At 40.8% G+C, this 12,705-nt stretch overlaps 1 protein-coding gene across 1 annotated transcript in view; it reads left to right on the plus strand.

Moving 5' to 3' along the window:
* pik3c3 (phosphatidylinositol 3-kinase, catalytic subunit type 3) overlaps positions 1–12,705 on the plus strand; it is an 88,148-nt gene that overhangs the window by 372 nt on the left and 75,071 nt on the right. Inside the window, exons 2-4 of the mRNA XM_078396058.1 lie at positions 7,608–7,796; positions 8,374–8,517; positions 11,739–11,868. Of these exons, the coding sequence (XP_078252184.1) occupies positions 7,608–7,796; positions 8,374–8,517; positions 11,739–11,868 (463 nt within the window). The remainder of the gene's footprint in view (positions 1–7,607; positions 7,797–8,373; positions 8,518–11,738; positions 11,869–12,705) is intronic.

The following is a 12,705-nucleotide window of genomic DNA, read 5'->3' on the forward strand; positions in this document are numbered from 1 at the left end:
GGTGGGGACCTTGGAGCGGGGTGCTGCAGGTGAAGAAGGACTGGTGAATCCTGGATTGGGAGGGAGAAGGAGTGTCAGAGCTGGGATGCGGAGAGTTGGGACCAGTACTGGGTATGAGAGGGAGGCATGTGACAACTGTGGGGGTTAGAAAGGGGAGGTGGTCAAGTCCTGGGGATGCCTATAGGGGAGGAATGTGTGTCGTGGGTGGAAGAGGAAGATTGATTGCTTGAAAGATACACCATGGAAGCATGCCCTTCACCCCAGAGTCCATGCCAACCATTGAACACCTGTTCACGGAAGTTCTATGTTATCCCATTTTCTTATCTGCTCCCTACACACCAGGGGTAATTTACAGAGACCAATTAACCTCCAAGCCCACGCGTGGGCATGGAGGACGTTGAGATCACTGTGGAGTATACAGATATGCAAGGTCAGTTTGAGATTAAGAAGGAGGAAGTGTTGGGGGTCTTGAAGAAGCATTACGGTGAGATAAATTCCCAGGAGCTGATGGAATTTATCCCAGGTTATTGAGAGAGGCATGAGAGGAGATTGTGGAGGCCTTGACGAAGATCTTTGTGTCTTCTCTAGCCACAGGCGAGGGTCCTGGATGGTGGGAGAGTAGCTAATGTCCCTTTATTTAACAAGCGAAATGGAGAGAATCCAGGGAATTATAAGCTGGCGAGCTTCAGTGGTAGGGAAGCTATTGGAGAGAATTCTTCTGGTTAAGATTTACTCTCATTTGGAAGACAATGAGTTAATCGGGGCAGTGAAATTAGTTTTTCACTGTACCTCTGTACACGTGACAATAATAAACTAAACTAAAACAGCATGGTTTAGACAATAGACAATAGACAATAGGTGCAGGAGGAGGCCATTCGGCCCTTCGAGGCCAGCACCGCCATTCAATGTGATCATGGCTGATCATTCTCAATCAGTACCCCCGTCCTGCCTTCTCCCCATACCCCCTGACTCGCTATCCTTAAGAGCTCTATCCAGCTCTTGAATGCATTCAGAGAATTGGCCTCCACTGCCTTCTGAGGCAGAGAATTCCACAGATTCACAACTCTGACTGAAAAAGTTTTTCCTCATCTCAGTTCTAAATGGCCTACCCCTTATTCTTAAACTGTGGCCCCTTGTTCTGGACTCCCCCAACATTGGGAACATGTTTCCCTGCCTCTAACGTGTCCAACCCCTTAATAATCTTACGTTTCGATAAGATCTCCTCTCATCCTTCTAAATTCCAGTGTATACAAGCCTAGTCGCTCCAGTCTTTCAACATATGATAGTCCCGCCATTCCGGGAATTAACCTAGTAAACCTACGCTGCACGCCCTCAATAGCAAGAATATCCTTCCTCAAATTTGGAGACCAAAACTGCACACTCCAGGTGCGGTCTCACTAGGGCCCTAGTTTTGAGCACAACAGGTCATATCTGATTAACTTGATCGAGTTTTCTGAGGAGGTGATAAAGGTGATCGATGAGGGCAGGGAGGAGGATGTTGTCTACATGGATTTTAGTAAAGCATTTGATAAAGTCCCCCATGGTAGTCTAATCCAGAATTAAGATGCACTTGATTAACAGTGACTTGGACGTATGGATTCAGAACTGGTTTACTGATAAAGGACAGTGGTTGTGGTGGAAGGACAGTATTCAGGATGGTGGTCGGTGACCAATGGAGTTGCACAGGGATCTGTGTTGGTACGTCTGATGTTTGTGATATATTAAAATGACTTGGACGTAAATATGGGCAGGTTGGTTAGTTGGCAGATGATGCCAATGTTGCTGGTGTCGTGCTCTGTAAGGAAGGCTGTCAAGCTATACAGTGGAATATAGATGAACTACAGAAATGGGAGGAGAAATGACAGATGGAATTTAATCCAAGCAAGTGCAAGGTGTTGCATTTGAGGAGGTCAACTGCAAGGGGAATATACAATTAATGGCATGACCCTTAACAGCATTGAGAGATCTTGAGGTCCAAGTCCCCATATCTTCCTGAAAGTGCAGCACAAGTAGACAAGTAGGTATAGAAGATATATGGTATGCTTGCTTTCATGGGTCAGGTCATTGAATACAAGAGATGGGAAGTCATAATGCGGATCATAAGACTGTCGTTAGGCTGCATTTGAAGTATTGCAAGCGATTCTCATCGCCTTATTACAGGAAGGATGTAGAAACTTTGGAAAGGGTGCAGGGGAGGTTGACCAGAATGATACCTGGATTAGGGGGTATTAGCTACAGGGAGAGGATGGGCAGACTTTGATTGTTTTCTCTGGAACACTGGAGGTTGGGGAGACCTGATAGCTATATATAAAATTATGAGGCATAGATAGAGTAGACATTCAGAACCTTTCTCCTAGGACGGAAAGGTAAAATACTGGAGGACATAGCTTTAATGTGAGAGGGGCAAAGTGTAAAGGAGATGTGCAGGGCAACCTTTTTACACAGGGTGGTGAGTGCCTAGAAGGCTCTGCTTGGATTGGTGGTTGAGGCAGACCTGATGATGGTATTTGAGAGACTTTTCGATAGGTATATAGATATGGCGATGTCTGCCTGGATCGAAGGAGCCTCGGGCGACCGCGTGGAAGACAATGGGGACCCGGCGTGGGGGGACCACCGTGAAGAACAATGGGGGACCCGGTGTGGGGGAGGGAGGTGGGGCACTAGTTTTAGAATCCTCTGTCCAGGGGATGTCTGTGTTTGTTTGTTTGTTTGTTGTTCGTTCTGTTTGTTCCAGTGAAGGCGCTGTGCACACGGCAGCCAGCCAACAGTCGCTTGTCCTTTTCTTCTTTTGCACTTTTAATTTCAAGTTTTTGTGTACCTTGTGTGTTGTGACTGTTGGCAGACCAATTTCCCTCCGGTTACTCCAGCTTTTGGTGTCTATCTTCGGTTTAAACCAGGATCTGCAGTTCCTTCTTACGCAGTTCATAATGTTTATTCTCTGAATTGCCCATAGCTCTTCAGTGTATCTCTGCTTTTTGAAAAAAAAACAAATGTGGTTGCAGCATTAACCATTAATTATATGTTGTATTTTAAACAAACCAATTTTGCAAAATAAGAAGAAAAACTTTTTTTATTCTTAATATCATAGAAACAAAGCAAAAATCCTGCGGTTCAAAGTGCACTTTGAGAACAGAATGTTTGAGCTTTTGTAGTTGTAATCTAATGAAAGTAGTTATGTAAAGCATTATCTCAAATTTAGTATTTTTTGGTTTGTTTTCTGCATATACATTTTGGAGAGCAAGATATGAGAATATAACATATAACCATAAGGTTAATGCAGGAACTGCATTCTTGGGTACAAAAATCAGGAAACTTTAAAGAAAATGATGGTTATCACAAGGCATCAGTGTCTTTGCAAAAATAGTACACGTCCATGGTGTGGTTGCTCCTCGGTAACCTGTCAAATGACAGTCTTTTATTTGGAAATTTTAATTAGACGTAAGAGTTGAATTTAGTATTAGCCTGTACCCAACACAATTCTAGCAGTATTCATACTGCATTGCCAGCCATTCACTGGATATACTTCACATCTTTTTACATTTATGTAGTGCCTTTCTTAACAATTGAAAACATATCTTAAGATGTTCCCTCAATGTACATGGTTATTTGGAGCTGTGATAATTAGGAATGATCATAAGTTTATTCATAGATGTAAGGTCTGACAATGATGAGGTGCATAAATTCAGAGAAGTCCCGTGATGGACAGAGGCATCTTTTTTCCCCAATAGGAAATGTAAATTTTTTCATGATTTGACATTTCAAAATCGATTCATTTTGTTTCCAATGATGCATTTGTAGTCAAAGACATCACAAACTGTAGAGTTGCAGTGGTGGTATGGTATAAAGAACTAGCTTAATCGTAAAATCGATTTAATTGGGCTGAGTTTCAATATAGGCTGTTTTCCCAGAAGAAATGCCTTCAAAACGTCAGTGCATTTTTGATATCTCAGTCTGTATTACAACATTGTAAATTGCCAATGTACTGGAGGTCAGATATTGGAAAATCTAATTTTGCACTTTGCAGCTGGACTTGACACTGAATTCCTTGTCAGTTTCCGATGAATAGAGTCATCTTGTGCATGCCAAGCCCAGCTGGCATAAAACTGAGGACAGATGTATTCTCCATTGTAAAGGCTAGTTTAGGTTGAGCTTTTTGTTTAATTTTTAAGGAAATTTATATAGTGACAAATTTACAGTAGTTTATATTTAACTAAATTTATTTTAAGTATTTTAAATTCCATTATCCGAACACATGGGCATCGCTGTGGTAACATCCATGGTACGGATCAAGACCATGAGTTTGTACATTCTCCCTGTAACCGCTGGGGGGCTGTCAACACAATTGACGCAGTGATGTCTTATGCAAATTGTATTGCCTCACTGTACTGGATGACTAAAGATAAAAACTGACAATTGTTTTTTTCTTTCGCAAGAGCATGGAGAGCAAAGATAAGGTGAACAGCCCCCCCCCCCCCCCCCCCCCCCCCCCCCCCCCCCCCAAGGTAGTGAAGTCTAAACCTAGAGGGCTAAATACAAACCTGGATCCACCCACCACCCTTTATGTGAAACAGTAGCCCACAAGTTCCCATTAAATCTTTCCCCTCTCACTTTAAACCCTTGTTCCCTGGTGCTTGATTTCCCTACTCTGGGTAAAAGACTCTGTACATTTACCCTATCTATTCCCCTCATGATCTTATAGACTTCTGTGTTCCAAGAAATGAACTCCTAGTCTGCCCAATAACTTTGGGAGGTTCGGCTCTCAAATACTGACAACGTCCTAGTAAAACTTCTCTGCAGTCGTTCCAGCTTAACAATGTCCTTCCTGTAGCAGGGTGACCAAAACAGAACACAATACTCCAAATGCATCCAAATTCATCCTCTCCAAGGTCTTGGGCAACTAACATCATATCCCGAATTCTATACTCCATATCCTTACTGATAAGGAAGGCCAATGTGCCAAAAGATTCTTAACCACCCTATCTACCTGTAATACCACTTTCAAGGAACTATGCACCTGCACCCCTACATCCCTTTGCTCTTTAACACTCCTGTGAGCCCTGCCATTCACTGTGAAGGGCTTCCCAAAATGGAACATTTCACAGCTATCTGCATTAAACACCCTTATTCATCCCTCAGTCTACTTACCCAAATGATCAACATCCTGTTGTAATTTTGATACCCATTTTTGCTATTTATGATACCATTGTGGCGGATCAGGCCACTCCTCGGGTCAGCCCCCTCGTTACGTGACGGACAGGTGAAAGGGGTTAAAAGCCAGACCAAGGGAAGGCGTGGATCATCCCTAGGAGAACTACGCTGTGGGCACCAGCTCACAGCCTAATAAAGAATCTAACTAAACACTGCCTGGCGTCTTGCCTTTTCTCTGGCCTCCGCCAGGCCACTACACCATCCACTTTAGTGTCAGCTGCAAACCTACTAGTCATGCCTCATACATTCTCATCCATATCGTTGATATAAACCACAAACAGCATGGGCCCAGGACCACTCCCTGAGGAACATCACTAATCTGAGACCTCCAGTCTGAAAATCAGCCTTCCGCAACCATCATCTGTTTCCTTCCATGAAGCCAATTCTCTATCCAGTTGGCTAGCTCTCCTGGATCCCATGCAATCTAACCTTCCAGGCTAGTCTACCATGCAGAACCTTATCAAATATCTTGCTTAAGTCCATATCGACAACGATATTGGCTTTGCCCTCGTCAACCTTATGGTACTTCTTCAAAAAGCTCAATCAGATTCATGTCATGATCTTCCATGTTGACTATCCCTAATCAGGATTACCTCTGCTCAAGAAGAAATGCCAATGATCCAAAAAATTGAATCCCTGCCCCCAGCACCAGCTCCTCAGCCACGCATTCTTCTGTCCTATATTCCTGTTCCTGCCCTCACTAGCATGTGGCACCAGGAGTAATCCGGAGATCACTACCCCGGAGGTCTTGCAGGGCCTCATCCCTTTTCTGACCTATGTCATTTGTGCCACATTTACAGTGGCCTGGCTGCTCACTCTCCCCTTGAGCATGTCATGCAGCCACTCTGAGATATCCTGGGTACCTGGCACACTAACACCATCCTACACTCATTAGGGACAATTAACATTTTTACCAAGCCAATTAACCTTGGTATGTTGTTGGAGTGTGGGAGGAAAGCAGAGCACCCGGAGAAAGCCCGCGCAGGTCACGGGGAGAACATACAAATTCTGTATAGACAGCACCCGTAGTCAGGATCAAACCTGGGTCTCTGGTGCTGTTAGGCAGCAACTCTACCGCTGCACCACCGTGCTACCCCAATGTGGTTCTCTAATGTGGTCAGTAGGGAACTGCACCTGGACACAATTCTTATAGGTACTGTACAGTCATCATGGACAGCACAGTTTAACTGACTTCCCACATCCCGCAGGAGGAACATTGCACTCTTCTACCTCCCATCACTACTGCATTAAGTCCAAGAAGAAAAAAAGAGCACAACAGTCAGACACGAGGAGCAGCAGATTGTACCTTCTGTCCTCCTCTACTCAGCCTCCTTGCCTCAGTCTCCTCGCCAAACCTTCATACTTCCCCTCTACACGGCAATTCCCCTTCACGTAGCACTTCTCCTCCACACCACTCCATTACATTTAAAAAAATTGGCTGCATAATAAGCCCATTTTGATAACTCGACCATTCCACTGGCTGCTTTCTGAAATCTCCTGCTGCCACTTTGAATCTGAATGGACTCCCAAATGCTTCCTTCCTAAACTCCTTTGCTTCTTTTCTTGCTCAGCTTTTAAGGATCCCTTTTTAAAATGTTTCTTTGTCACTTATCCTAATATCTCTGTTGCTTGGTGTGTGTCAAAACTTTTTTATTTGCCTTGTCTACGTCTTTGAAGTTTTTCTTCGCAAAAGATAGCTATAATTTTAAACATCACATTTAACTGATCACCTTATATTGTTGATGGTACTGTATTTTGAAGTAGTTCTCCAATTATCACAGTGTATCAAAAATACCCATTTTTGTTATAATAATATAAGAAAATAACTGCAGATGCTGGTACAAATCGATTTATTCACAAAATGCTGGAGTAACTCAGCAGGTCAGGCAGCATCTCGGGAGAGAAGGAATGGGTGACGTTTCGGGTCGAGACCCTTCTTCAGACTTCAGACTGAAATTGTTATAATAATAATTTGTTGCATAAATGTTCATCTCATGAAATTTCAAAATGTTGCTATTTTCTATTGGTCAGTAAGTAGCAACCATTGAAATTTCAGGAAGAGTAATTACTGTTGCTGTTTTATTTCCTGTTCTCTTGTTCAAATACATGAGAGCCTTTAGAGAATTTTGAAGTGCACATTTTTCAAATTGCTGACCATTAATTAATTAACAATAATAGTGTGCCTTATTTCAAAGACAGAACAATTTATATATTTTTTAATTGATTGCTCAAAAAATTGCTGTGTGCACTTTACTTTTGTAAATGAAGAATAATACAGTTAAAATAGTCAAACTTTTAATTTGAGTAAGGAAGAAAAGCATTTGCTTTACTAAGTTTTTGAGTGTGGATGCAGCATGCTGCTAAGATTACAATATCTTGTTATTCCTGTGTGTATGTAGTGGAAGTTTGGAAGGAAAACGGGAGCAAAAAAGCTATAAAGCTCTTCTGGAGGATCCATTGCTTAAATTCTCAGGCTTGTACCAGGAATCCTGTTCAGATCTATACGTAACAGGCCAGGTATTTGCAGAAGGAAAACCACTGGCTCTTCCTGTGCGTACTTCTTACAAAGCTTTCAGCACTCGATGGAAGTAAGTATAACCTGCTGCTGAAAGTTATTTTTGAGATTGGTTTTCTGATTTGGATGTGTTCAGAGTACAGAAATGTAAATCTCTCCAAAATACTTTACACCAAACTTTGTGAAACTTTTACCCTTTGGAAACATTGTAACCCTACATTTTGACGTCTAACTTACTTATGTTTATCTTTAAACAGTAGCAATGGATTGCAACATCCTCACTAAAGGGCCTGTCCCACTTCGGCGATTTTTAAGGCGACTGCCGGCGACTGTCAAAGTCGTAGCGGCGACAGCCTAGTCGCCTTAAAAATTGCCGAAGTGGGACAGGCCCTTAAAGTAGCAAACCTGGTTTGTTTAGATGTTATCTCATATGCTGAGCTTCGTCCTCTATTCGTGTCTTTATTCTTTCACTCGTGAGACTTACGTAATCTTAGTTTTTTAAAAATAACGGATCAACTAACTACAATAATAGTTCTGAAACAATACAACAAAATCAAAATGGTTTGGAATGCTTTTGTTGAAGCTCACCAGTGCTATGCAAGAAATTTCGTATCTATGAGAAAAGTAATGATGTCTGTTTTGCTTTAAAGCTGGAATGAATGGTTAAAGTTGCCTGTGAAATATCCAGATTTACCACGGAGTGCTCAAGTAGCTCTCACAATTTGGGATGTATATGGACCTGGAAAAGCTGTCCCTATTGGAGGAACCACTGTTACACTTTTTGGAAAATATGGGTAAGATGAGTTCTCTATAATGTGATTTCATCAATTGATTATGAAATGAACAGAAATTTATTTCAGTCAGCTTGTGAAAAAGATGGCAATGATAAATGCTGATAATTTATGCGAATGCCACAAGGGCAATATTGCCCTATGTAGCGAGTTAATGCGAACGTAGAACTAGTGTGATCAGGTGATCAATGCTCGGTGTGCACTCGGTGGGCCTGAGGACCTGTCTCCATGCTGTTTTTTCTCAACTAAACTAAACTCTAATGTCTATGACTATTTTAATTATGCTGATGTTCCTGGACAACAAAAAAGTTCATTGTTATTTCTCTGGTATATTATTAAAGGTACAGATATCTACAAGGAACATTTGTTTCAATTGTGGAATTATTTTTAAAATAAAACATATTATTTAAATACTTCATCTTATGAAAATATACAGTGAATGAAGTGCACTTAATTCTAAATTGGTGTGAAATGTAACTGAATGTAGCATTTTTTGAGTTTGCCAACATTGCAAATTATAACAATTATTTTTTGTGATTCGAAAACGAACGATAGTCAGAAGTAGCTACTATAATTCAAAGTACACGCATTTTATTGTTGGCAGTAATGAGGTTAACTTTATACTTTAACTTGAACTTCTGATAACAAGCGTATTTCAACAGCCAAAATTAAGCTTTGCAAAAGATCTTTCATATTTCTAAATGAAACTATTTGCTACACGTGGACAACTTCACAAAAGATTACTGTTGTTTTAAACTAAGATCACATGAGTCATCATGTGAATTAATTTGACTGATTTGAACCTCCTCTTTCTAATCTGTAGGATAGTTTCTTTCCTGCTACTTTTCTGAAGTCATTCAAACTCTATTGCGATTTAAAATTTATGATCTGGATTAAATATTGTTAATACTAGCAAATTATTTTTCTCCTATTTTGATATATTTATGAGTGAGTCATTTTGCAATATTAGAATAAAATTAAGTGCTCCCTATATTCAATTGACTCTACTTTAATCTTTATTCATTAATGAAATATCAGAATGAAGTGGTCTGCAATGAGCAGAAAAGCATTTCTTTTAACATCTTAAATTTAGGTAATTTAGTACAGAAACTGAAAATGGGTCCATGTGGATATACACATGAGAACAAGATTAGAGAATGACAAGTGATGCAACATAGAACAGGACAGCATAGAAACAGGCCCTTCAGCTCCCAATGTACGACACAATGCGATACGATAGAACTTTATTTATCCCAGGAGGGAAATTGATCTGCCAACAGTCATAAAACACAAAATCCATGAAACATGAAATTAAAGTGACGAGTGGAAAGGATTGGGGATGTGCAAAGATTATGGAGGTAGGGGGGGTGGTGTCAGTCTGCCCCAGGACAGAATGGGGAGGAGTTGTACATTTTGATAGCCACAGGGAAGAAGGATTTCCTGTGGCGTGCTATCTCAATTACTCTACTACCTCTCCTGGCAGCAGGTTCCAGGCATCTACCATACTCTGTAGACAGTATAGAATCAACCACATTAAATAGGTGTAGATCTGGTAAGGATGACCGACAGATAAAGGCCAGACTGAATAGGGAATACATTCCCCCCCCGCCCGAGGGGCATTCTTGAGCTGGAAGGATTTAAAAATTCTTGAAGTTTTTACAGTCCTAGTTAGCTATTGCTTCCAAATCAGACTGTTAATAAATCAAATTCATCAGCTGCATATTGGGTAGTTCTCAGTCGAAATGATTTTTCAGTAAAAACTAAATGGTAACATTTCTTCAATAGAAAATAAATTGAAGCTATTAATTGATGCTGCAACAAATGTCATAGAAACATCGAAAATAGGTGCAGGAGGAGGCCATTCGGCCCTTCGAGCCAGCATCGCCATTCATTGTGATCATGGCTAATCGTCCCCAATCAATACCCCGTACCTGCCTTCTCCCCATATCCCTTGATTCCACTAGCCCCGAGAGCTCTATATAACTCTCTCTTAAATCTATCCAGCGATTTGGCTTCCACTGCCCTCTGTGGCAGAGAATTCCACAAATTCACAACTCTGGGTGAAAAAGTTTTTTCTCACCTCAGTTTTAAATGGCCTCCCCTTCATTCTAAGACTGTGGCCCCTGGTTCTGGACTTGCCCAACATTGGGAACATTTTTCCTGCATCTAGCTTGTCCAGTCCCTTTATAATTTTATATGTTTCTATAAGATCCCCTCTCATCCTTCTAAACTCCAGTGAATACAAGCCTAGTCTTTTCAATCTTTCCTCATATGTCTGTCCCGCCATCCCAGGGATCAATCTCGTGAACCTACGCTGCACTGCCTCAATTACAAGGATGTACTTCATCAAATTAGGAGATCCAAACTGTACACAATACTCCAGATGTGGTCTTACCAAGGCCCTATACAACTGCAGAAGAACCTCTTTACTCCTATACTGAAATCCTCTTGTTATGAAGGCCAACATTCCATTAGCTTTCTTCACTGCCTGCTGTACCTGCACGCCAACTTTCAGTGACTGGTGTACAAGGACACCCAGGTCTCGCTGGACCTCCCCCATAACCTAACCTAACTCCATTGAGACAATAATCTGCCTCCTTGTTTCTGCCTCCAAAGTGGATAACCTCACATTTATCTATATTATACTGCATCTGCCACGCATCTGCCCACTCACTCAACCTGTCCAGGTCACCCTGCAACCTCCTAACATCCTCTTCACAGTTTACACTGCCACCCAGCTTTGTGTCAATTAACGATATTTGCAGTTTGGATGAATTTGTTCCTCAAGCTTTTGTTTTCATCGCATTTTGATTAAATTTTAATATAGAATTCCTCTCTTACCCTTCACAATCCTAACCAGTTTTGAGTTGCCTTATAGAAACAAGGCAGATGCTGATTTACAAAAACAGACTAAGTGCTGGAGTAACTTAGCAGGTCAGGCAGCATCCCTGGAGGACATGGATAGGTGATGTTTTAGGTCGGGGCCCTTTTTCAGACTGCCTTCAGAGTTGCTTTATTGGTGTTTATGTTGACTAGTTGCTGTTTTTTGGATGTAGTTAAATACCAACTGTCCCATTGGCACTTTCTGAATTTAGATTTTTCTCGTGACTCCTGCCTCACAAAGAGATCCATTGATGATCAAACAGTTCTGTTTCATTTCATGATTTATGTGCAGTGGAGGAATTTGGCAATGACATGTTTCCTCTTATGCTTTTAATTTGCAGCATGTTCCGACAGGGTATGCATGACTTGAAAGTTTGGCCAAATGTAGAAGCAGATGGATCGGAACCCACAAAAACAGCGGGCAGGACTACGAGCAATGTATCTGAAGATCAGATGAGTCGCTTAGCAAAGGTAGGATTTGGACAAGTTATGTATTGATATATAACATTTGTAAGTAAAGAAGTAAATCACTTTAAACTTGATGTATCACATTATTTTAATTTATGTATACGTGAGAATTTATTGGCAAATTAATCTGAAGATGAAAGCAGTGTTGAAGTATAATGCAATATCATTACACTGATTATTTGAAAATACTTTCTCTAGAATCGGCATCAACTGGAGTGATTAAATATTTAAAGTGAATAAAAACTGCACCTAAGATAGGCATTATTTCTTGAAACACATCAATGAGCTAGCTGCTTATCTTAAAGATTTCAGTTTCTTCCATGAATATCAAAAAAAATGGATAAGATTAAGATGCTTCTGGTGAACGATAGTATTAGTCAAATCTTTGCATTTACAGAAATGGAAATAGTAGAGGTGCAAGAATTGTACATGAAAAGCAAATTGAAATTAGCATTAAGAAAATGACTGGCATTGAGGACGATAGGGTAACTTGCACTTTCTCTGAAAAGAAAATTATTTAGAACAAGATGCAAAGCATGAGAGGCTGGTGAGAATTGGCAAACTACCCATACTTAAACAAGCTATTTTGTTAAAACAAGTTGTAATGGAACTTACACCTTCATGTTAAAATTTTGATTGATGGCAACTTATTGCCTGCTGCAGATTATTTTTGGAAATTAAAATATTCAGTTATCACCAATGGAAATAGCCGTATACAGCTAAGAATCCTGCTGTTGAGTTATGGTCTGAGATTTTTAAACAAAGAAATTATTAACAATTTCTAGCCACATTTTCCCATCTCCACCCCTTTCCACCTTCGCAGAGACCGTTCCCTCTGCA

This window comes from Rhinoraja longicauda, chromosome 1, assembly GCF_053455715.1.
Source record: "Rhinoraja longicauda isolate Sanriku21f chromosome 1, sRhiLon1.1, whole genome shotgun sequence".
Classification (NCBI taxonomy): Eukaryota; Metazoa; Chordata; class Chondrichthyes; order Rajiformes; family Arhynchobatidae; genus Rhinoraja; species Rhinoraja longicauda.